The sequence below is a fragment of the Eleutherodactylus coqui genome, chromosome 8 (assembly GCF_035609145.1).
Source record: "Eleutherodactylus coqui strain aEleCoq1 chromosome 8, aEleCoq1.hap1, whole genome shotgun sequence".
NCBI lineage: Eukaryota > Metazoa > Chordata > Amphibia > Anura > Eleutherodactylidae > Eleutherodactylus > Eleutherodactylus coqui.
In genome coordinates, this window is record NC_089844.1 from 42,172,785 (window position 1) to 42,199,421 (window position 26,637).

General features: G+C 45.6%; 1 protein-coding gene across 1 annotated transcript; it reads right to left on the reverse strand.

Moving 5' to 3' along the window:
* Nucleotides 1-399: 399 nt before the first annotated feature.
* On the reverse strand, nucleotides 400-26,067 carry TMEM169 (transmembrane protein 169). The gene is made up of 3 exons (XM_066575560.1): nucleotides 25,865-26,067; nucleotides 8,263-8,647; nucleotides 400-7,055 (listed from the first exon to the last, which is right to left on the reverse strand). Exons 2-3 carry the CDS (start codon nucleotides 8,570-8,572, stop codon nucleotides 6,433-6,435), a joined length of 933 nt encoding a protein of 310 aa, XP_066431657.1. The 5' UTR covers nucleotides 8,573-8,647; nucleotides 25,865-26,067; the 3' UTR covers nucleotides 400-6,432.
* Nucleotides 26,068-26,637: the final 570 nt, after the last annotated feature.

Consider the following 26,637-nt stretch of genomic DNA (forward strand, 5'->3'; position numbering starts at 1 on the left):
CGTCCACCAGCATCTTTGTCCTAAAAGGTCAGCCAGTGTGCCAGTCTTCACTGTAATAATGGAATTCCATTCCTGAACCAGGAAGCTCAGCATGAGCAGCTCTTCACATCCTAACCATAAACAAGAGAGTGTAAAAGTTCGAACTATTTTTCGGAATCAGTTTTGACCCCCAAAATAGTTTTTTGACTTATAAAAATACATCCGGAGTCGGAGGGACTTACTAATGGGCAAACAGTCTGAACCAGGCGCCGCTCACATTCTGGTCCTACCATGCTTAGCAGACAGCCTGCGGGCACACAGAGGGCCACATGATGAATGTCAGCACTTTCCCATTGACTCATCCAAGACATTATTAACCCCCACAGCGCCAATGAAGAACAAAGTCACAGACATCTCTCATTTATTGCAATTCATCATATTTATTTAGCTTTCTTCTTTTACCCTGAAGTCCTACATTGTCCTCACACCAAAGCAGCGGCTGTAACAACATTACGCTTCACCCACTGGCATCGCGCTTGTCATTATGTGGCATTTGACCATTTTAAAAGGTGCAAAGAAAGAAAAAAACAACTTGTCTGTATTCATTAAGCAAAAAACTGGGTCAATGCAGCAGAGGTGCAACGAAATATACAAAGACTTTGCTTCTTCTCCGCGGTTGTCTGGGGGATTTTATAGCCGCAGCATCAAACCCATCGGGTTTAATTAGAGAGATGATAAAACCGGCGTCCGTGAGCCGCCGAGGAATCCAGTGTGTAGAACAAATACACTCATTGTCAAAAACACTCCGGGCCTAAAAGAAGCTGTCGTTCTGCTGAGGAACCCGGCATGCGGTTCCATCTCAGGCAGATATGTAATGATGAGAGTTGTGGTGATTAGATGGACGGTCTTGTCACCGGAGGCCCTAAAAGTGGTTCCCCCCCTTGGCCTATAAGAGGCTCTCGGAGGCTCCTTGTGTGTAGTGACCTCTTCTTCTGTTTGTGTAGAGCTTGTTGGCCTCTAGACGCCTCTACAACACAGAGAAGAGATTTCACCCCGTTACCAGAGTCTGAAAGGGGCGCACTATTGGGATGTGAGAAGCTGGATGGTCGTAGCGATGAATTGTCCCCCACCAGCCGTTCTGACCAGAATGTTAGGGGGTGTTGGGACCAGTGGATGTGTGAGGGCACAGAAGGCAACCAGGCTCAGGACGCCTCCTACAGACCACCAGTAGAGAGGAGCGTCTGACCAGACTGTTAGGAGGTGTTGGGGCCAGTGGAGGACGGTACACAAGGTGACTGGGCTCAGGACTCTCTGACAGACCACCAGTAGAGAGGAGCGTTTGATCGGCCGACAAGAGCCAGCAGCTCCAACTGCTTTAATGTCCACCATCCAGAGACGGGGTGATATCGTTACACCCCCGTTTCTGTCAGGACCATTTCTAGGCTCTTGGCTGAAGGACATTTGGTCTCACGCCCCCCATTATCTGTACAGCCTTGACACCCACTGTCGCCTCCGTTTGCAGTGGTGAACAACAAAAAACTCGATAGTATGGAGTGAAACCAGGTTGTCTTCAGCGACTAATCCAGTTCTCCCCAATAATTGCCCCTTTTGCTCTGTAATCACTTACTTATAACAATGTTACAGTCACACAGAGAAAGGTTCCATCCATCAGACTTCTAGGGGAGGGGCTGGTGCTGATAATGAGTTGTACATCGTTAATAATTACCATCACGAGCCCCCCATACCGACAGACTGGGGCGGATGGTCTGATGGATGTAAAGTAGCAGCACAGAATTACCCAGATTTCAAATAAAACAGTTGTAAGCTTTCCGTATTAAAGTATCTGGAAGTAATCTACAGGAAGCGTCGGATAGTAAATACATTACTGATCCCAGATCACATGCTGTGTGGGGCCGGTCTCACATAACTGGTATCGGATTGCGAATTCACGGGTTTGATCCATGGTAATATGTGGATCAATCAAATGCATTGGATTACGCAGTTCAGTTCACATTAGCAAGTCAGACTTGCGTAACCCGCTTGCGGAAAATAAAACGCAGCATGTTCTATTTTACTGCTGAATCCATTGCATTGGGGCTGCGGGTACCCGTGTCATTGCTACACAACGGCGCAGAAAACACACACAAAAAAATCTGTACTATGCATGACTGCCTGCGTGCATGCGCAGTCATACGCAAGACAACTACGCGCTGTACGCAGGGTCACCAACAGGGCTTACTGCTATAATCCACTGCCGGCCTCCCACATGCGGAATCCGACCCATTCGTGTGAGCCTGGCCTAGCACTCCAGAGCTGCACCCACTATTCTGCTGGTGGAGTCACTGTGTACAAACATTACATATCCTGTGTTACATCCTGTATTATACTCCAGAGCTGTACTCACTATTCTGCTGGTGGAGTCACTGTGTACAAACATTACATATCCTGTATTATACTCCAGAGCTGCACTCACTATTCTGCTGGTGGAGTCACTGTGTACATACATTACTTATCCTGTACTGATCCTGAGTTACATCCTGTATTATATCCCAGAGCTGTACTCACTATTCTGCTGGTGGAGTCACTGTGTACATGCATTACTTATCCTGTACTGATCCTGAGTTACATCTTGTATTATACTCCAGAGCTGCACTCACTATTCTGCTGGTGGAGTCACTGTGCACAAACATTGCTTATCCTGTACTAATCCTGAGTTACATCCTGTAATATACTGCAGAGATCCTATACAGGGTCGGCGTTGGGGGAGAGGGGCAAACTGAGCAATTGCTCGCGGCCCCCAGGCAATTTGAGGGTCTGACCAGACTTGCCAATGTGCAGATGTACAGACAGGTTGCGGTCCCCTTCTTGTTAGCAATAGGGATCTCAATTGAGTGGCCATAAGCTAGGGGGGCCTAAGGGCCCCCCTAACCAATGATATGAACTTAGAAATGACAGACAACGTGCTGCCTTTTTCCTGTTACTACAGAAAGCCCTGAAGCGGTTGTCTATTGACAATCCCTCAGTGAATAATGTGCGCCCCTCAGGGCCTTGCTATATGTGCTACAGGGCTCAGTATTCAGGGAATGTTTACACGGAATAACTCTTAGAGACCTGTTACATGGGAGCCAAATCCGAACATAGTGTGGCGGTATTATTGGTAGTAATGGTCATTATATAGTTAATTTTGTTCAAAACTGTATGGAGGTAATTATCTAATGACCATATGGCAGTAATATTTAGTCCTGGTATTTGAGGACCAGAAATGTACATGAATAATATATATTTTTGTAAGCCTCCAGCGACACCGCTGGAAGTACTAGAGTTCAGCTCTGCAGAACGCCTCCTGAATATCTTGATTGCGACGGTGTTGTTAAATGCTTTATTTCAGTGTTTAGGGCCCCATTCCTAGTTTTGCCCGGGGCCACACCTTTTCTAAAACCGTCCTGGCTTCTATAATACAGGGGGATGGTTCAGATATCTGATCTAAACATCACACTACACCGATTAAACAGATCTTGTTCTGTCGATTTTCTAGACCCTGAACAAGCATGACACGGTGGGAGATCTCGACTTTGAATTGTGAGTGCAGCTCTGCAGTACAACTATATACAAAAGTTGATCAACTTTTTATCCAAACTTTAAAGTAATGCTCAAAACGATGAACATGGTTACATTAAAGTGTAACTGTTCAATACTTTTGACATGTGCCTGAAGTTTGTTGATCAGTGGGGTCCAGGGGGCGGGGTCTCCAAAGACCACTAGAAGTGATGCGTGTGGGAAGGGGGGGAATGGTTCAGCATCGGGACCCCACAGATTAAAACTTTTTGAAGTGTCCCTGTGATATATCAAACATTTGTTGAAAGTAGAGTTACACTATAACGGTACCCTCCAACAAACTACTGTAATTGCCCAGACGATAATGGGCAATTTTAATCAGCGAATACGGACCAAAATAGGACATGCTGCGATTTTGTGCGCCCAACATCGGTCCGCAGAAACACACATCTGAATACACCAATTTAATTCATTGGGTCTGTGCGCTGACCGTATTCAGACAGCAAAAAAATACTGAATTAGTCCGCACAGACATTTCTGCATCCCAGTGTTGTCCCTATGGGACTTTATTTCCGCACTTGTTAAAGTCCGCAAGATTAAGTTCCACAGGAGAAAAGCTTCTACTGTGGAATTAAAGACGTCTCGAAGAATTGTGGTTGCGGATTTCTATCATACAGAAGAAGATGTAATTCTGCAATTTGAAGAACAAAAGTTCGAAGTTTTGTTTGAAGAACAAAAAAAACAAAACAACAACTTAGTTTGTGGTGCTTCTTGATGGAGGCAGGTTCCCTTTAAGAATTGAGACTTGAAATACCAGCAAAATTTGCTGCCATCTCAGTTCAGTAGCTGCGTGGCGTTCGAAGTGGCCCCATGTCTCTAGATATAGGTTTTAAAAATGCGACAAATTTGTCTCCAGAGCACGACACGGTCATATTTGTGGCACATAACAGCAACGAAGCCTCCGGCAGAACAGACGTGCAACAAAATATCTTAGGCTGTATTTTCACGGACGAGAAAAGCATGCGAGTTGTGTGTGGCTGCGCGATGCACAGAACTCCATAGTGCAAGACGAAAAAAAAACGGAAGCAGGTCCTATTTTCGCAGATCGGGGGTCCATGTGCTGCGCCTGACCGTTAGAGCCGGTCAAGTCACTCATACTCCCCTTCCTCCATGCAAACACACCGCTGCTTGTACGCGATGGACCACGGATGCAAGCGCTTGTAATGAAGACCTATCAGTAAGTGAGCACTCGGGAGTTCAACCAGCCCTGGCTCTGCGGCTGCGCTGTTGGGGTACAGGGTGGAGTATGAGGGCACCCCTGGATTCAGCACCATCTGTCTTATGAGCCCATAACATTATATTATGGGGAGGAGCCAATAAAGTCACTTTAATGGCAGCTGTAGAAGAAGCCATAATGATGGTCATCTGGTTCTCCCAGCAAAGACAGAACTAAGAAACATCTGCATAGAAGTTCTTACAACTTAACAGAACTGGACACTTCGAGGATTACCGCGAGGATTAGTTGTTTGTTTTTTTGTTTTTTTTTTAGAGGACTAATTCAGACATAAAGTATAAGACTCCAATCGCTGGATTCCGTCTGTCAGCCCCCTATAAGTTTAGCTCCTGGGGGTTTCAGAAGGCGGGAAAGTTTTTTTTAAAAAGGAGTTTTCCAACAACTTTAAATTTCTCCATAGACACTCTACTTCCTGGTTGCTGCTGACCAGGACATGTGACTGCTACAGCAAATCGGCAGCCACAGCAGTTACCGCCTACAGCCAGTGATTGGCTACAGCAGTCACATGCCCTGGTCAGCAGCAGTCAGGAAGTACAGAATGGCTGTGGAGCAATTTTAAGTTGTTGGAAAACTGCTTTAATAAAAGGCAGATTTTATATACTGTGGCGATGAATCATAGAGAATTAATTCTTTGTAACTGTAAAGTGTTCTGTAATTTAGGGAGGCGGTGGGGGTGGGGCAGGAGGGCCTCAACAATCCCCATTGTAGCAGATAAATATTGACTCTGAAACGCAGAACTGCAGTCTGACGGCTTAAAAGGGTCATCCGAAACTGCAAAGACTCTATATCAGCAGTGACAGAGATGGGGCTGGCCCAGTTAGTACAATGGGCTGAACAGCTGCCCCCCTTCGATGACACGATAGGCACTGAGAGTCCATACCATGTGATCCAGTATCAGGACCAGGCTGGAAGTGGAAGTTCCAATGCTGCAGGTCCAACTATAGATGCCACCCCCGTGGACAATCCCTTTAAATGTACTAAACCAAAACGGTTACATTCTCTTTAGTTCCAAATAACCTGTAACATTAGATAGCAGAGCCTGCTGCATAGAAGGTGCAGTGAGGAAAGGTGCGATCACCATCTTAAAGCAGTGATGAATGGTGTATAATAATAATAAAATTTTTTTTAAAAAGGCGTCTTTCAGTAGATTTAAAGGGATCTGGTCACCATATAAAAACGGCACATTTTGCACTCACTAATTAGCCCCCAAGTTTAGCTGATTGTCACATATGCCCCTCCCCTTCTCTAAACCCTATCAGCAGAGATAGAAGGGATCATGTGACACTTCCCTGTAAAAACAAAGTGTCCAGAGTCAAGTGGGCGGAGCTTAATTCTGATATCTTGGAGGCCATTTAGCATGTGCAATTTTGCCTACTGATAAGACATCAGACAGACACCCAGTTGGGGTCCAGGTGACAAGTCCACATTAAAGACTGAACGTGAAACTTCTTGCGGCGTCCAAACATGCAGCAGGCAGTGGCAGACGTTCACTAATCATCAGCATTATCCATATGGCACAGGACTTTCCATACATCAGCATTCCATAGCTACTTAAAATAAGGTGAAGAAAGTGACTAAGAAACAAAAAATAAGTCTTCTAGCTCTCACACCGCCGAGGTCTCCACACCCTGCGTAGAGCCCTTCACCGACAGACTACCGGATATATTATCAGAGTCCAGTAATTCTACAATGCTGTAGGGTGAACAGTCTTCTAGACCGAGCTTGCTACAAAGCCACCCACAGAAGCCCTTCTCCATGTCCTTCACCGCGTGCCACCACTCGCTGAACGACCAGGAGATCTGAGTCACTGCCGTATAGATGGCCAAAGATACAGACACCGCTACTATAATGATAGGGTAAAAAATGATCAAGAAGGGGCAGACGATGATCTTGTGCCAGAAAGTCCTCTCCTCGTTGTAAACCAAGAAGATGTTGTACCAAGTAATGGTCCCATAGTAGAACGACAGTACGAACGATAGAACAAATATGACCGGCAAACAAACAACGCTCCACAAGAGGATATGCGGACCTTTATCTGGGCCAACCGAACAAGTCTTCTTCCCATCAAGTGGCTCATCTTGTAAAGGCTCCTTAGATCGTGTAAGTTCTTGAAGCTCCTTTTCGGTTAATGTGACATGGATGTCCACCATCTGACCCTTCTTTTTCCCACGGGTGATTGTTCCGGTTAAAGTGACATAGCGACTATCTGGAGGCATATTCCACCCACCTGTAGGCACAACAACATGGTTACCTTATATCCCCATGATCTGACGTTACTGCAATAGGCACAGACGTTCCTGTACATATGGTGGATACAAGAGTAGTTGGTTATAGAAGGAGTGCATTATAGTAGTTAAATTCTTGTACATAGGGGGCAGTATTATAGTAGTTAAATTCTTGTACATAGGGGGCAGTATTATAGTACTTACATTCTTGTACATAGGGGGCAGTATTATAGTACTTACATTCTTGTACATAGGGGGCAGTATTATAGTAGTTATATCCTTGTACGTAGGGGCAGTATAATAGTAGTTATATTCTTGTACATAGGGAGGCAGTATTATAGTAGGTATATTCTTGTACATAGGGGGCAGTATATTAGTAGTTATATTCTTGTACGTAGGGGCAGTATGATAGTAGTTATATTCTTGTACGTAGGAGCAGTATTATAGTAGTTATATTCTTGTACATAGAGGGTAGTATTATAGTAGGGGGCAGTATTATAGTAGTTATATTCTTGTGCATAGAGGGCAGTATTATAGTAGTTATATTCTTGTACATAGGGGGCAGGATTATAGTAGCTATATTCTTGTACATAGGGGGCAGGATTATAGTAGCTATATTCTTGTACAAAGGGGGCAGTATTATATCAGTTATATTCTTGTGCATAGGAGGCAGTATTATAGTAGTTATATTCTTGTACATAGGGGGCAGTATTATAGTAGTTATATTCTTGTACATAGGAGCAGTATTATAGTAGCTATATTCTTGTACATAGGGGGCAGGATTATAGTAGCTATATTCTTGTACATAGGGGGCAGTATTATATTAGTTATATTCTTGTGCATAGGAGGCAGTATTATAGTAGTTATATTCTTGTACATAGGGGGCAGTATTATAGTAGTTATATTCTTGTACATAGGAGCAGTATTATAGTAGTTATATTCTTGTATATAGGGGGCAGTATTATAGTAGTTATATTCTTGTACATAGGGGCAGTATTATAGTAGTTATATTCTTGTACATAGGGGGCAGTATTATAGTAGTTATAGTCTTGTACATAGGGGCAGTATTATAGTAGTTATATTCTTGTACATAGGGGCAGTATTATAGTAGTTATATTCTTGTACATAGGGGCAGTATTATAGTAGTTATATTCTTGTACATAGGGGACAATATTATAGTAGTTATATTCTGGTACATAATATTTATACCATCACTCAGTGGGGTCCCTAGAAACCTGGATCCTTCCTCTGTGCTTCTCTCTCCCGTTTCCTGATTGGCTGACTCGTCCTCCAGGACCTTCTCATTATCAGAACGATAGACTATGATGGATTCTGGACGAGGCTCCTTCTTCTTTCTTTTCTTTCGTTCTATAGTCGCCTCTCCTGTTACCCCCTCAAAGGACACAGCTGCTGCAGCTCTCCGCAGAGTGTCCCTTAAAGGGCTGTGTGGAGCGCTCTTATTTGGTTTGGGAAGGGTCTCCTCTATCCCAGAATCACTGGGAATGACCTCACTCTCCATTTTGTGGAGTTAGTAGAGACCCTGGATATGTCAGTCCTCCATAATGTGCGCTGCAGTCCACCAACGGTGATCAACCTAAGAAAAACATAGTAAAACATCTATAAATAAGAAACCCTAAACAATACAGCACCCATATAAACCCCTGCTGTGCCGCTGTGTAATATATCGGAAAGGAAGTTATTTTTTCCTGTCCCTATCTATATAGAATGGAACTTTGCGCCGACTTTTACTTACCCAATACTCAATAAGATACTGCCTCTACTCCAGTCACTTCCAGATCTGTATTAACAGTTTGACTGGTTACCAGTCATCAGTCCTGACAGCAGTCGAGAGGGATAGCGTGACTCCTTAAGGAGAGCACCTAAGGTGTGCTACCGCTGCCGACCCACGTCACAGGCCACTCACTAGCCAAGACAGAATCCTATTGCACACTATGAGGGGCAAACACCCCGAAACAGCTGTCTGTGTATGGATTCTGGTTTGGTTTTCAATTCTCAATCATTGTTCCAAAGACCTGCATAAAGGGTTGGTCATTGATTTGCAGGAATGCTGCCATCCAATAGGTGGTGCTGCAGAGGTATTGTTTCATCTTCCTTATTAACGCAGATATGATTTTCCAACAGAAATGACAACAAGGGCAACCAGCAGAATTGTAGATGTGGCTCTGGATGTAACTAGAGCAGAGCATAAGACATTTAGTAACTTAGTATCCCTAAAAGTGATCCTCTAATCATGGGACAAAATTCTGCCCCGGAACCAACCCACACCCCCCACCCCTCCCGGGGCAAAGATTCTTCCCAAGATCGAAGGGTTGCTTTAAGAATAAGTACAGAGCAGGACCCAAAGTTACTCAACCACAAAGGCTCATTCATACGCAGTGAAAAAAACCTATTGATTTCAGACGCATAAAAAAAGCAACATGTTCTATTTTGGTGTATAATATGCTAACTGGTTAACAATTAAAAAAAACAAAACATCCCTCTCCTAAAAGTTATCGGACGGAATGACACTCTCTGTGTGATTGTAATGTTTATATAAGTAACTGATTACAATATTAGAGCAAAAGGACCATTTATTGTGAAGAACTGACCCCATGTAGGGAAGATCTAGTACCCTGTTGTACCACCTGTAGCTTGGATACAAGATGTGATACAGGTGGGCATGGAGGCTCTAGTATCCCATTGTACCGCATCTAGCTTGGATACAAGATGTGATACGGGTGGGCATGAAGGCTCTAGTACCCTGTTGTACCGCCTCTAGCTTGGATACAAGATGTGATACACGGGGAAGGGGGGGCGGGGGTGGAGGCATGGAGGCTCTAGTACCATTTTGTACCACCTCTAGCTTGGCTACAGGATGTAATATGGGCTAGCATGGAGGCTCTAATATCCTGCCGTACCGCCTCTAGCTTAGATATAAGCTGTCATACAGGGGCATGGAGGCTCTAGTACCCTGTTGTACTGCCTCTAGCTTGGATACAAGATGTGATACGGGCAGGCAAGGAGGCATGCGGGTTTCATTTGGTATCCTGCGGCTTATCGCGCCACGTTTGCTATAAATGAGGCTCTAGATCGTGCAAACTTGTAGACTGTTGAAATTGGCATCCCAAATGGTCCCAAACGTGTTGTATTGGTGATACATCTAGTGACCGGGCAGCCGCGGAAGTGTGACAATGTTGTGGGGACACTCCTATGACCCCCTTGTGTGTGCGGCCGAGCATTGACTAGCCTTTCAGACCATCACACCAGTAAGGGGCAGTGCGCCGATCCACAGCAAAGGCAGGATTGAGGGGCTCACCAAGAGGTCTCTAGGCAAGAACATGCCGTCATCAGTGTCCAAACTAAACCTGGATTCATCACTGAAGATAACCCAGTTCCACTCTGTAGCATCCAGTTTCATTGTTCAAGACATCACTGCAAACAGAGGCGGCGGTGGGTGTCAGAGGCCGTACATGTAATGGGGGCCGTGAGACCAAATGTCCTTCACCCAAGCACCTAGAAATGGCTCCGACAGACACAGGGGTGTAACGATGGTGCCCCGTCTCTGGATGGCGGACAGATTGTGATAGACATGATGATTATTTATAAAATGTCTATCGATTAATATAACCCAAATGTATTTTGCTGTTGTAATGACTTTTAGCTCTGGAGTTTAAAAGACACACACACAATCTAATCATAGTATTTGCTAGACAATGGATGTCTGATCTAATGTTAGTTAAGTACATAGAAGTTACACAAGTTGCACAACCAGCTTCTAAGAGTTAAGGGCCATAGTGTTATGTGTATATCCTTATATCCTGTGACCAACACTGAGTGTTGAATTAGCACTTCTTCACCCCTCCCATCCTGAAACTTCTACAACAAAGGAATTGCTTCAGCCTGAGCACATGTTGATAAGACTTGCTTACACACGGAGCTGACTTCAGCTAGGACAAAGTCCATACTATGGCGGACGTGAGAGAGGGTGGGGGATTCTATATGATCCAGCGAATGAGAATCTTATATGTTACTGATGTAATCTGTTGCACGCCCATTGAAGGGCGGTTGTCATGTGTTATAATAAAAGGCCTGAGCCTCTACACATTGTAGAGACTCTCCCAGTTTTAGATCAGCATTGGTGTCTGACCTGGTTCGATGATGTCTGCACAATTCGGAAGCGGCAAAATACCCCAAAGCCTGCTGGAGAAATCATAATCCAGATCAAGTTGGAGCTGCTGGTGCTTGTCGAACGATCAGACGCTCCTTTCTACTGGTGGTCTGTCGGGGGGTCCCAAGCCCAGTCACCTTGTGTGCCCTCACGCATCCACTGGCCCCAACACCTCCTAACAGTCTGGTCAGACGCTCCTCTCTACTGGTGGTCTGTTGGGGGCCCCAAGCCTGGTCACCTTGTGTGCCCTCACACATCCACTGATCCCAACACCCCCTAACAGTCTTGTCAGACGTTCCTCTCTACTGGTGGTCTGTTGGAGGCCCCAAGCCTGGTCACCTTGTGTGCCCTCATGCATCCACTGGTCCCAACTCCTCCTAACAATCAGGTCAGACGTTCCTTTCTACTGGTGGTCTGTCGGGGGTCCTGAGCCAAGTCACCTTGTGTGCCCTCACACATCCACTGGTCCCAACACCTCCGAACAGTCTGGTCAGACGCTGCTCTCTACTGGTGGTCTGTAGGGGGTCCTGAGCCCGGTCACCTTGTGTGCCCTCACACATCCACTGGTCCCAACACCACCTAACAGTGTGGTCAGACGCTCCTCTCTACTTGTGGTCTGTAGAGGGCGTCCTGAGTCAGGTTGCCTTGTGTGCCCTCACACATCCACTGGTCCCAACACCCCCTAACAGTCTGGTCAGAACAGCCCGGTGGGGGACAATTCATCGATTCGACCATCCAGCTTCTCACATCCCAATAATACGCCCCCTTCTGGTAATGGGGTGAAATCTCTTCTCTGCGTCGTAGAGGTGTCTAGTGATCAACAAGCGGAAGAAGATATCACTACAGACAAGGAGCCTCCGAGAGCCTCTTATAGGCCAAGGGGGGGGGGGGGGGGGGAACCACTTTTAGGGCCTCAGGAGACAAGACCGTCCATCTAATCACCACAACTCTCATTTACAGATCTGCCTGAGATGGAACTGCAGGACGGGGTCTGCAGCAAAACGATAACTTCTTCTAGGGGTGGAATTTATATTATTTATTTTAAAGAGTAGAGTATAGCCAATATTAAACTCCGTTACTCATTGAATACATGGGAGCATGCTTGAGTTTTTTTTGTCCTTTTACATGTGTAAATAAAAACCGCAATATGCAGGGAAAAAGTGTATTTGTCACATAAATACGCTGCATATTTACACGACTGAAACACGCGAACGCCCATGTAAAAGAGCCCCAAGTCTATATTTACAGGTGGAATTATACTGTATAGGGAGGAGAAGTAGGTCTGTATGATGTTTCCATGCAGCTTCCTATTGCAAAGCTTCCAGTGGAAAATGGCGCGATTTTTCTATTAGATTCCACATAAATTAGAGAGAAAAGAAGTTACCCTATGTGTTTGTATCAAATTAGAGACATACGTGGTACAGAAGTCCACGGGGTCTTACTACAAATGCTGTATTATGGCTCTATACAACTCTGAACTTGTCCTAATACCGCCGTTCACTCGGGGTTGCGGTCTGACACTGTAACCTGCACGGTTTTACTTCGTAGCAGCGATGTAATCTCCTAGACACAGATGGTCGCCATTACACTAAGCGAGGGCAGACGGCGCTCAGAGACGTTCATGTCCAGACCCTAATCTCTCACGCACCAACAAGACAAGGGCAGTTTGGCCAAGTGCCCTGATAAAGCAGCCTTATCCCACCCTGATCGCCCATGAGCGGGCGCATCCACTTCCTGCCAGCGAACACTAATGAACTAAACTCTTTGTAATTGGCGGTTGATACAACGGATGCATTAAGTAATTAGATTCCATCGTTTTCACACAGCGGTTCATAAAATACCAAATCAGAGCGCCGCTCGTCCTTTTATCCCATTAGTTTACGCATTTGTTAACTCTTTGTGCGTCCCTGCAACCAAACAGGGATGGCAGCCAGAGCAAGAAAAACAGATACTAGAAGGCCGCTTTCACATCTGTGTCGCGGGTTCCATTTATTTGCTCTGTTCCAGGAGCAGGAAAGGGGAATCCTGAAGCGAACAGCGCAGAACAGACCGCATTGACTAGAATGGGTTCCGTTTGGTTTCTGCTCAGCTAAAGGGAATTTTACCAGCTTTCTGCAGCGCCATTTCTTCTAGTATTTTGTGCCACATCTGCGACAGAATCTCCAAATGCAGGTCCGAGTGTAGATGGTAACTTGTCCGAACTGATCCCGCAGTTTCCTATTGGATAGTTCAAGGAAACTGACATAGAAGTTCTGATGCTGATGTTATTCTGCACCAGACAGACGCCTGCAGTCATGAATGACGGGTCAGGGCAGAAAGAACGCCAAAGTGTGTCTGGTGAAAACACAGACTGGACACAACCAATATATGTAAACCCAGCCTGAAAGGGCTAATCCCAAAATTGACTTCTCACCTATCCGCCAGTTCCTTCCACAGCAGTCAAGCATGTACGGCTCCATTCATCTTCAATGGGACTGCTGAAGATAGGAGAGCGCTTGAAATGAAAGTAGCAGCACCGCAGTGAGGAGAAGGGGACCTGGGACCCCCATTTTCGGGATCAGTGGGAGTCTCAGCGGTGAGACCCCCACCAATCAGACTGTAGATAGATAATAAGAATCAATCTTGGCATAACCCATGTATGTGTTGGATGCCCTGCATATCCTCCTCCGTGGGATTTACGCAGTGAAATTCGGGCGCCTCCGCACCCTACTCAGCAGATCAGACATGCGGATTTTGCTGCAGATTCATTGCGAATTTTCTTCTGCGGGTGGACAATGCGTTCCGTGTAGACTTACCCTGAGGCCTCATTCACACGAGCATATTACACGTCACGATAGGCCACTGGAGTGAATGGACTGGCGCAATTACCCCTGGGAACCTGCATAGCACATACATTTGCGCAGCACATACATGAACCCTTCTGCATACTTTTTTACGTTCGCAAACACGCACTGCATTTCTGTGCGCAAAAACCCATCGGAGGGTGTGAATTACGTGGGTTTATCCAATTTTCGATTACATGAATACGCAACCGAAACGCGGTTCCGTCCGTGGATATGATCGCAGCCTATTGCACACAATTTTTTTCCCCTGTGCTTTCATTGGCTTAAAACGCAGCATCCAGATGTTAGAACCCCTGTCCACAGGCGACTTTTCATTGCGTTCCCTGCGGCGATAATCTGGCCGCGGGGAATGCTTTCCATAGCGTTGCTATGGAAAGTGCGGCCCCCCTGTCCACGAGCGGAGAATCATAGTGATTCCCTGCTCGCGGGTGGCAAATCGCAGCATGCTGCGATTTTTCCGCGATCCTCTGCGGTCAGCCTGTCAGATAGACTCAGTGCGGAGATCTGCTGCGGAAATTGCAATGCCCGTGGACAGGCAGCCTTACACTGGACAATCATTGGGTAGTTTTGATCGTTCGTTGGATCATAACCGTGCCTCTGGCCAACCTTCTGCCGCCGCTTCCCATTCAGCAGGTCGTTACGACACCCGTTTATATAGAAGGATTTGCAGCAGCTGAATAACGATTTTTAGATCCACATGGAAGATCCAAATCAGTGATAATCTAACAGTTTATCTCTGATCGTTGGCTCGCCGTAACATCTAACAATAATAGCGCAAACTACTTGATCTGACGATTTTTCGCATAATAATTGTCCGTATTAAAGGGCCCTTAACCTGATGTTTTTAGCAAATTATTGGCAAGTCTACATAAAGAGCATTTTTGTTTTGGTACTTTTGAACTTTGTGGCCGTTTTCCATACACAGCCGGCTCTGCCAATGGCATTTTTCTGGCATTTCCAAATGCAAAAAAAAATTTTCATGGGTTTAGGTGTTTTTCAAGTGTTAAGAAAAAAAAAAAAAAAAGGATTGTGACAATAAATATTTAGCGATTATGGCAATGACGACCATTTTTCCTGCATTTTGATCACTGCGGTGCAGAACACACTACATGGACCTCTGTGTGATGCCGCCATACCACCCTGTATGAATATGGCGCTGACGCCCGTTTGCCCACTGTACTTTCTGCTGCCATTGTGGAGTAAAGTGCATTAACTGTATGGAGTCAGCATCGTACAGCAGTATAGTAGATCACCATGTTTGAGGCCTATAGCTCATACACATGACCGTCCTCAGGACTGGAGTAGCGCGGGAGGTAAGCCATTGTTATAATATAATCGCAGCTCATTTCCTGCCCTATTCACTTCCGTTTTTAACACCATAAAGTTCAAAGGGAATAATCCGCACGGCGGCAGAGGATGTAGCCGTTTGCTCAGTCCTACATCCTCTTCCAGCTTCCTGGTTTCCGAAGGACGTTCCAAAAGTTTATGAAGTGACCGAAGTTGCCACCCAGATTTCTGCAGAGTCGATACAAGACCCTTCTGTATCCTAGTAGTGGTCTACTTGTGTGCGCTGCAGTCTTTAAAGGGGTTATCCCAAGATAAGAGTATCATCATCTATCCATATGATAAGTGATAAAAGCTTGATTGGTGGGGGTCCGAGACCCCCTCCGATTCCACCTGCAGTGACGTCAAAAAGAACTGAGCTGTAGCCAAATATGCGTGGCCACCGCTCCATTCATTTCAATGGGGCTGATAGAAATAGTCCAGGGTTGTGCTCTGCTACTTTCGGCAGTCCCATTGATAATGAATGGAGCGGCACAATGCAGGTGCAGCCATCCCTCCATTCAGTCTCCTCCAAACAGCAGGGGGTGCAGCAAGCTTGCATTGAAGAGGATGGGGTGGGGGACAGGACTTCCATCCTTGGGATCAGTAGGGGTCTCGGCAGTGAGACCCCCACCAATCAGACTTTTAAATTAATCTTGGTATAGGCAAAAGCTGCAATGTTTGGGATTGTGGGAGAACAGAGCAGCGTTATTTAAAGGGGTTGTCTGAGCTATCCGCTATCAGTAGCTGCTCGGCAAGCATCCACCGCTCAGGACCTCCTGCCAAACAGCAGTTCATTGGTTTGCTGTGTGAGTATGCAGGAGGTGGAAGCACTGGGCTCCAGACGCTTCGGTGACCTGATATGGTAACACTTAATGCTTTTTCTGGGAACCCCTGTACCCCCTTACTTATGAATGAAGTTGCCCTAGAAGATGCCCCAGACACGTACTAACTCTTATATTTCTATTATTTCATCCTGCCTCCAATTTAATGTTAAATTGGGTGGTCCCATTGACGAGGGCAAATTACCGCCACTTCATAACCAACTATGATAGTCTACACCAGGTTCTTGCGGCAGACATGCTCACCGTGTGCAAGCGATGAAGGCAAGACTGCGCAGCGACACTACTGGAGGACGTCTGCAATAGCAACAAGGTGGATACATGTGATTATCCGGGTAATCTAGGGGCTACTGGCAGATGAACTGTTTTTGTTAAATGATTATAGTTGCAAAAAGAGAAAAAAAATTGCGTCTTTGTCTTACGAACAGGATACAATGTAGCGGGTTTAGGATCCTGTAAAAGGGGTATTCACACGTGGCAGATTCGTTACTTCTGCGACGGTGCCATCCGTCTGAATGAGTCTTGCAAAAATCCAAGCGCCTGCCACCAAAACATCCCTATGCAGGTGAATGGAGATATAGAAATCTCTACAACAAGTCTACCACAATATCCCCATAGGCCTCTTTCACACGGGCAATGCGGTATTCATCATGCATCATGGCCGAAAAACGCATGAACAAGAGAAAGCCGTGAGCAAGTCGCTGTTAAATCTCACGTTTTCACTCCCATTCACACAGCCAGGTGCGGCATGTATACACCGCCACCCGGAAGTACTTCAACTGGATCAATAGAGCCCGCTGGCAAAGCTTATCAATGCTTCTATGGAAGCTCATGGCCGATCGCGGCACCAAAGCTGCAACAGCCGCTGTGGATGTGGATGGCAGATTTTACCCACAGAAACGATTTTTCGTGCAGCAAATCCACCCTGTTGAGCATAGCATATTTATATGGGAGAGCGCCATATCTCTGCATCGCTGCACCTACGATTTTCACTAATGTGGTTTCAAAAGTTTAAAAATCGCATCACATCACATGAAACTTGCATTTACCTGCAATTGCGATTTTTTTTCTTGCCACCCCCTATAGGAACCAATGGGCGATTCCTGAACAGAACTGTACAAAAACAGAAATATTGCAGCACATCCTATTCCGGACCATCAGTCCTAGAGAACGACCATCGCTTGCGTACATGTAAATAAACGCATTGAAATTAACGTGTTTTCTCATGCGAGGTCCGTCCATATCGCTATCAGATGGAACTGGCACAACAAAAAGCAATATATACTATAAGGCCTTATTGACACGGGCAGGTGCAAACTTGGTCAGTGAAAAAAGGAACGCTTTCAAAACCGCACGAGATTTGTGCGCTGCGAGACACACGAATATGAACGCCATTCTTTTGAATGGAGTCATACACATGAGCGACTTCTTCCCGCGATGTTCTATCATGCGTGCTCTCACATTGTTTTCAATGGGGCTGGCAGCATTGCACCACATGATAGGTGCACACACCGCAATGTGAGGTTTCCCCATTGAAAACTCCGCGATCCTCCACTGCGGTTGGCAACCACGACAAAGGAGCGCCATTTCCCCGAAGTGACGTGAGGTGGTTTTGAGATAATAGCACATCGCATCCGCAGGGAAATCGCATGTTGGTGAGCGCGATATTGAGTGGCAATTCACGCCCGATATCGCACGCGCTTGTGTGAAGTTAGCCGTATGTGTCAGTTGTTGCGCCTTTAACACATGAGCGTAACCACAGTATCATTTGTTTTAAAAGCATGTGGGGGGGGGGGGGGGGAAGAAAAATCGCCTATGTGATTATGGCTAATGGCTTTGTTCACACAGGGTGGATTTGCAGCCAATTTTCTGTGCAGACTGTCCACATGGAATATCTGCAGCATTTAGCGCCAATGTCCGTAGGCAAATTTGATTTGCGGAATCCACACAGGGCACCTGCACGGGAGATCCGCAAATCAAGCCGCACGTAGAGATGCATAAGCATTCGCAAATGGATTAAAACATGCAGATTTGATTTGCCGACCTTTTGGCCCGGGAAAACAAATCGCAGTATGCTCCATTTTTGTGCGGATCCCGCACGGACGACTTCCATTGGATCCACGAGAAAGCAGGAGAATAAAGAAAAAAAACAAACAAAAAAAAAACTGTACGAGCCGAGAGGACCATGCGCAGTACAGCGAACCTGGTAGTGGAAGGATCCGTGCGAACGCGGCTGCCAGGGAAATGCAGGTAAGCGGGGCTCACTGGCCGCGGTAGGGCTGGATTCTGCGCTGGATTGCCTACAAGGAATCCGTGTGGAACTTGACATGCGGTGCGGAATTTAAGTGTGCAGTAGGTCAATTCACTGCAGCGGGCCTGCGGGGCAATTTCACCTCTTCAAATGAGGGGTGCGAAATCTGCACCAAAATCCACACCAAACGTTGCAGATTTTGCACTGTGGACTCTTCGGCGGGACGCCCGGCCTCGGCTCTGCCCTCTCCGTATAGGCTGTTCCAGGACATTTTATGCGGCGGTAACCATCCATAACCTCGATACATTTTCCCGAGCGTTCATATAGGTGGCAGCCTGCCGGTTTCTAAGGTTACAGACTTCATGAGAAAGAAGATAGAAAATTGAACTTTTATGGATACAGTTAAAAATAATAAAGCTCAGCGTTTTCTCTTATTGCTGCAGATTCCTATTTGTTAATATTCTTTCCTCTTTCATTAGGGCTCATGCCCATGGCTGCGACGGGTTCCGCAAGCGGAATACCGCAGCGGAGTCCGTCACGGCGCCCCCCCCCCAGAGACCCCATACACGCCTCGAAATACGCTTCGTAGCTCCCCCATGTTGCTCTCACGCATGCACCGGCAGCGTCATATGACGCGGCCGGCAGTCGGTGGGGCGCATAATCAGGCTATACTTCCGCTGTGCTACAGCGGAAGTATAGCATGCTGGGCGGCTTCCATTGACTACAATGGAAGCCGTCCAGGTGTATTCCCGCGGGAATTAGGACATGCCGGGGGGTTATTTCACGCTGTGGAATTCCGCAATAGAATTCTGCAGCATGAACATTCAGCTATTAGGTTCAATAGAACGTCCGTGGGCATTAGCCCTTAGAGCGGTTTCACATCTGCGTTGGAACCTCCAATGGAGGTTCTGTTGCAAAATACCTGGAAGAAAAAGCCGGGCAGCTGGATGGGAAGCAAATGAACCCCATTATAGTCAATGGGGTCGGTTTGGCTCCATCCTAAAGGATCATTTACACGCAACGATTATCGCTTAAAACTCGTTCAAACTATGGCATACAAGCAATAATTGTTGCGTGTAAATGCTGCCATCGTTCACTCTTCAGCTGAACGATGATTTTAAGGTGAGCTTAAAATGCATCATTCAGCTTGAGAGAGATAACAGGGACAGCACGCTATGTTTTCCACGGGAGTGTTAATGGACATTAGTGTCCATTAACACTTTATGCAAAATGATCGCTAAAACTGGCAATCTTTGTATTGCGGATTCCGTGATCACCATCCACGCACACAATCTGCAGTAAAACGCAGGCATTGAGAGGCATCCATTTTCGATCTTTCCTTCACATTAGCAGATACAGGTTGCATATTCTGCGTGCGGAAGAAAAATCACAGCATGCTCTATTTTGCTGCAGAATCCCCGCAGACGGCATCCATTGATGTCAACAGATGCGTCTGACTCGGAGCCCATGCGCAATGAACATTGTATATGGGCTGCGAATACCCACGTCATTGCTAAGTAACGGCGCAGGAAATACAAACATGGAAAAAAAAAACTAATGTGTATGACCGCCTACGAGCCTTAGCAGTCATCCGCAGTACAGTTATGGCAGATACGTAGGGTCCTTGGCCGGGCTCACAGACTGAGTCCGCTGCAGGCCTACTGCTTGCAGAATCCACCCGCTCATGTGAGCCCGACCTTATACTTATAGAATATAAGACCCAACGAGTTTCAACCAAAAAGCTGATATCTTCATCTATTCATACAGACCTTTTTTGGTTCAGACAGCCGTAAATCACCACATGCCACCTGCGGGAGACACGTGCCACGCGGCAAGTACGCAACAATATCCCATACTTCGTGCATGGCGATTGGCGGCATGCAGCATCTTGGCATGCATAATACTCGCCAAGATAGAACATGCAGCAAATTTTTCTTAGGGGGGGGGGGGGGAACATGGCCAATTACGGGAGATTGGTACCGCCTATACCACGTGCGCAAAACCTGTGCGCAGAACATGCTATACCAACACGCTCGTGTGAGACAACCCTAAAAGTTACATTCTTTCTCGGTGCCTCTAGTGCAGTAGACGTGTCTTTACATCAATAGTTATTTTCTGAGGTTACAGAAATCAAAGAAAATTATTTGTTAAGAAATGAACAAAAAGCGAAATGTCTGTAAAATGTGCGCGTCTGCGGCCTTCTCCAAAACCCGGATGTGGAGCCCTCTGCTGCCTGAGGACGTGGATCTGGGTAGATGGATGCCACACACAGGACACAGACATTGATGTGGCAGGAGGAAGAGTCCTCGCTCTCACAGCAGGGGCACGGACTCGCATTGCCTTGGGGGTAAGTGGCCATGACTGACCTAGATCTGTATTTTTTTTCCATGGCTGGGGGATTATATTGCAGACATGTCACTAACATATCACCAAACACGTCTCTGCTGCGTGAGCGGCGGCATTAATCAGGAGAGGATTGGGTAGGCTGTTATTTTAGCACAATCTCTGCTGTTTGACAAGTGCTTTAACAACTGATGCCATGTACATGGCCTCCATAGGGGGCAGCGGCAGTTCTGCCCATGGATATACACAACCCCCACCTATCCCTTCATGGTATGGTAAAGGCTGGGCACACCAGAAGTGACCAATATTGATTATAAGTGACAGCTCCCCTGGAAGGAAAGGCATCCCTTGTATGTGACTGCTATCTATAGACAATGATGAATGTGGCTTTGGGAATCTGCATTCATTTCCACTACAGAAGAATGTGACCATCACAGACCCAGCTGAGAACCACGGGGCGGTGATTTTTTTAGTTTTTGTGTTTGGGGTCAGCCCAATAACATTCAATAGAGGATGGGGGTGGGGGGCACTGGTGAATGGGAGGAAGCAGATGATGGTTCAGGTCTGCAACATCTATTCTAATACAAGGAGGGTGAAGTTCTTATACAAAAGACATTTTAAAAGGTCATTTCCAGAAGATCTGCTTCATTGCACTCCTTTTTTTCTTATCTATTGAATGAAAAAAGAAAGCCATCTGCAAGTCTAAAAAAGGCCTCCATACACGGTAGGCTAAAGTCGTCCAAACCCATCAATCTCACCACCCGACTCACCCCAAATAGATGATTGTTGGAGATTGAAATTCATTGAGTGCAATCTTTCTAACACCTGATTTTTTTTAGTCCCCTTGGAGGTAAGGACCCCTTTATACAGGCCAATACATTCTGCATCCAGCGAATTCTGAATGATTGTCGTTCAGTGTAAATGCCCCGACGAATGAGAATTCGATTGCTTATTTGTTCCTTGGCTTCTGCATGCACAAAATTGAATGATGGATTGGTCTGTGTAAACAGGCAGTTGCTCATTTACGAAGACTGCCTGTTCACTGAGAATGGACGCAGGCGGGCTGCAACTATCTCCAGCAGCTCCGCCTCTATTCACTAGCGATGATCATTCCAGGTAGAGCAGTCAGAGCTGTGCCACCACCCGTGAGCTACTGAATAGAGTGGTGTGGAGGTGTGCCAGAGTTCAAAATACAAGATGGCACTCCCTCCTAGTGCTGGTGCCACCTCCAGGGAAAGTGAAGAGCCAGTCCTTCTGTGTCCAGACCTCATTGTGGGCCACATAAAATTACGTTTAAGGCCAGATCCAGCCAGCGGGCCTTAGGTGTGATATATGTGATCTATACAATCACTGCTCCCAAACGAGTTGTCAAAGCTTTACATTACTGCACCATAGGCTTGTTATCCAGGAGCCTGGCAAAGCTGTAGTGACAGGCATATTATTTATCCGATGGGAACAAAAATGACAAATAAAGGAGTTTTTACCAACTTGACGAATGGATGATGACAAGACTATTAGGGCTTATTCAGATCTTATCCTCTAAACCAAACCCCTCTGTACGCCGCCTGATAACATGATGCCTGTCCTGACTGTAATCCCTGCCAGCAGTAATCAACCACCCCCTGCAGTCATACCGAGTCTGCCACTATATGGCCTGACCATTGTCTATGTGTATAGCATCCCTCACTCTCCATCTCACCATACCTGCACATCTCCAGCCCCTTTACCTTCTGTATCACCCCATTACTTGTAGTATGTAAGCTCATTGGAGCAGGACCCGCACCCCTATTGTTTCCATCAACTGATTACTATGTAACCGTAGTCTTGTTTTATTCCCCCTGTCTTGTAAGCGCTGCGGAATATGTTGGCGCTATATAAAATAAAGATTATTATTATCTTGCCTGAGTTTAGCCAGGAAAAAAAAAATTTGACCAATTTTAACCCATGCACTGGTCTGTGTCGGATCTAGGTGCGTTACTTCTGTGCCTCTTATTACTTGTGTGTCACTTCTGTGTATCATCCATTTATTTTTCTGACACTAAAACGTGATTTTTTTTTTTTAGCATTGCTCAGGAATGATCAGTGAAAAATACATTGCACACGTATGTCCTCCATTTGTGCTCATTTTCATTTATTTTTTTGCCCATCTATTGACTTAAATGGGTTTTCTATCCAGACATGGGTGCCACACCTGTATATCCCCAGTGATTGTTAGGTCACATTTACAGAAATGCGTTTCATACATGAGTTCCGTCCGAAAGCGGTACGGACAGAACTCACATGTAAATGTGTTTATTTATACGAGCGATTTCACTCTCCGGGCTTATTCACACTGGTGACACTCTTGCGCGTTGCAAGGCGCACGAATAGGAACTCCATTCTTTTTAATGCTCTTATTCACATAAGCAATTTTTTAAAATGAAAATCACAGCATATTCTATCTTTTGTTGTTCCCATGGAACACGTCGCCCATTGTCTTCAGTAGGACCTTAAAAAACATCACATGGCACGCATACGCCGTGTGATGTACCTGCGAGTGCGATGCCACGTTTCCCATTGAAAGCAATGCGAAACACTTGCGATCCTCTATCGCGCGTGAAACATGCGACTGAGGATAGCAATTTCACTGAAGCGATGCGAGGAGCTTTTGAATCAATACGCCTTGCATCGGCATGAAAAATGCACGTTGTTTCACCCGTGTGAACGTAGCCTCAGACAGATGATCCAAGGTAGAAATATTGCTGCATGTCTTACTTTTGAGTAATTCTGTTCAGGACTCACCCATTAGTTCTTGTGTGAGCAAAGTAAAATTGTACTTCCATGGAAATGCGAGCGGGATGCAATTTTCCTATATTTACCATTAAAACATGCTATTTTCACACACACGAAAATTTCATGCATAGCACATATGTTTTTCTTGCAGAACTCATCACACTCGCAGGAATAATTGCAGGTCTACTAAGCTGAAATTGGTTTGAGTTTCTCGGACCGATATTGCACTTGCCTGTGTAAATACTGGGGCCTTTCTGGACTGCAGCAAAAAAGGATCCAAAAACCACATGCTTATTTCATGCATTTTTTTTTTACTGCTGTCCAAAAATGCATGAAAAATGCCAGGTGTGAACGCAGTGATCGGTCAGCTGCAGATACATTACATCATTATCTGTGTGAATAAGCCCCAGGTTGTTAAGCCATTTTTTGGGAAACGCCCTTTCTGAAACTTCCAGGAAATAACTTTGTAAGTGACCTTTCATACGGGACGGAATAGGCTGAACAACGCACCGCAAGCCGCGTAGATTTTGATGTAGAATTGAAAATAGCTTAAAGTCTATGTGCAATTCCACATCAAAATCCGTAGCTACACCTGCAGGTTTTGGAGTCGAATTCGGTTTCATCCTGCAGCATAATTCTGTCCCACGTGAAAAGTCCCTAAGGGATCCTTCCCGCAGGATGGAACATTCCACATCAGCCTTGTAGAAAACGCCCTCCTGCAGAATCCACACAGCTAATGTGCAGGTTTTGGTGCGGAATTGAAAACAGCAGAAACCTGCCGGCAATTCCGCATCACAATCCGTAGTTAGCGGTGCAGATTTTGGAGGGGAACTCAGGGACGGCATATTCTACAACGCCGTTTCGGAATATTCTCTCCCATGTTATAGGTCCCCAAGACTTCTTGCACATGGACAGTTTTAAAGTTGCACTCGATATTCTCAAGCACAACTTGGATGGACCGGACAGCATACAGATATAGCATCCACGTGCTGCCTGATGTACAGAACCCCACACATGTACATGTGCTATGTTTGTCCAAAAATCGGAAATGGGTGCCATTTATGTCCAATTTGGTCCGGAAAAAAAATTTAAAAAACCGAACAGAATTATCATCCACTTACAGGTAGCCTAAGCCCATGAGCACACTAGCGTATTTTGGCTCCGTAGTAAAGAAGTGTGTCCTTGCCCATTGTGGATTCATCCTCAGGCAGGGAGCACATGCGGCAACCCAGGAATTGCTGAGCCTGTTACATTCATCTTAATGCAGCTTGCAGAATGTTCTGCACCTGCTGCAGAAACATCCGCGCTCATGTATACTGGATGGACTATTCAGTCACTGAGATTTCTGCCTGGTGTGAACAGATCCCAAATATAACTGCAAGTGTAACACTAATCCAGTAATTGGGAGTGTTAATAAGTCCTCATATTGATAATCACCTTGTCTATGGGCATGAGACGATCACTTCTCACCAGTGGAAAACCGATCTACAAGTCGAGCCCTCACTGGACTGGATCATCATTACAGTATTTAGGTACAGATTTTTGCATCACCCCTTCATGGTTTCGGGCCGTGATCAGTGCACGGGTGCAAAAGAACCAAAAAATATAAGAGAAAATATGGGAAATGTGTCTGTGGAGTGACGTAGAGGGAGGAAGGAAGGAGAGCTACTGTAGGGCTATATATAATAAAAGGAAATTCCCTTACTGGGAGTCAGAAGAGAGACCACTGCAGAGGACTGGGGCAGAGGACAGACGACTCCCTACTCTGCTCCACATCAGTGATTTTACTGGGTGAAATAGGAAAATAAATGGGCCACTATGAAGGGTTACAGTGTAGAATAAACACATACGTTGTAGCAACAGTGCCATTGTTTATCAATACTGACACATTGTATCATCTACAGTCTGAGCAGGTTACCAAATGTCATTCACATGCTGTATCCACACTGATACATTGTATCATTCATGTTCCATCAGCATATGTATTGCAGGATTGATCAGCCTTCATGCCTGACTATATCTGCACTAATTCATGCACTGTATCACTAACAGTCTATAATAAACACATTAACCTCTTCCTCTCATGGCTGTACACTCCAGCTATGTAATTATAGCAATTAATGAGGGGGGTATTTAATTAGCTGGTGATAAACGCTTCCTATTCCTCATCCTGCTAGTAACAAGCATCAGTCAGTGCAGATACAAGGTGCAATGATCTGCAGTAAGGTTTCTATATAGGAGACACCTAGTAAAGAGATGTGCTGCTCACCTGGCATCATGCGTAGGGGGTCCTTGTTGTTTTAACCTGGGTGATGGTGGGGAGGGACCCCCAGATGAGGTAGATCAAGATGTAACTGTGTCCATCCCAGGACTGCAGCTCACTGCACAAAGACCAGAGTGTAGACCCTCTTTTGGCATGGCCACGCCCACAAGGCACATCCCTGGGCGGGGCCTCAGCTCTTACCCATGACATCATTCAGGCACAGATGAAAGCTACTGGTATCTGTGTGCTATTAACTGTTTAGGTGATGATGGGAGACGCACCTGCAGAATACAATATGAAAAGTGTGATATAGAAGATTATAATATCCGGATGATACTATTGAGACTAGAATACAGAATGTGTTTATACAGAATATACTATCTAGCATGCGATATGCAGAATATACAGATCCTAGTACATAGAGTGTAATATTAGAACACAAGAAATATACAGAGTGTGATATTCAGAATATAATATACAGAGAGTAATATACAAAGTGTGATATAAAGCATGTTGTATATAATATGCATAGCTACCGTAATAGGATATAGAGCATGGGATATATTCCCTCCACTAGAAGTTGTCAGAATTGAATGAGACTTTCTCTGTGTGATTGTAATGTTGATATAAGTAAGGCCGCTATCACACATGCATTCACAAAACGCCGCTTTTGATATTACGGCATTTTACAGCGATTTCGAGTGCCATTTTTGAACGCATTGTATAGCATTTTTTAACGGACCCCATCATCGTGATAGGTGAAGAGGTGCGTTAAACAT

Excerpts from the sequence above, each read along its gene's own strand:
- TMEM169 (XM_066575560.1), bottom strand. The coding sequence starts at position 8,572 with ATGGAGAGTGAGGTCATTCCCAGTGATTCTGGGATAGAGGAGACCCTT. Across the intron at positions 7,056-8,262 it reads AGGGACCCCACTGAGTGATG|GTGGGTGGAATATGCCTCCA; the intron begins GTATAAATATTA and ends TTGTGCCTACAG.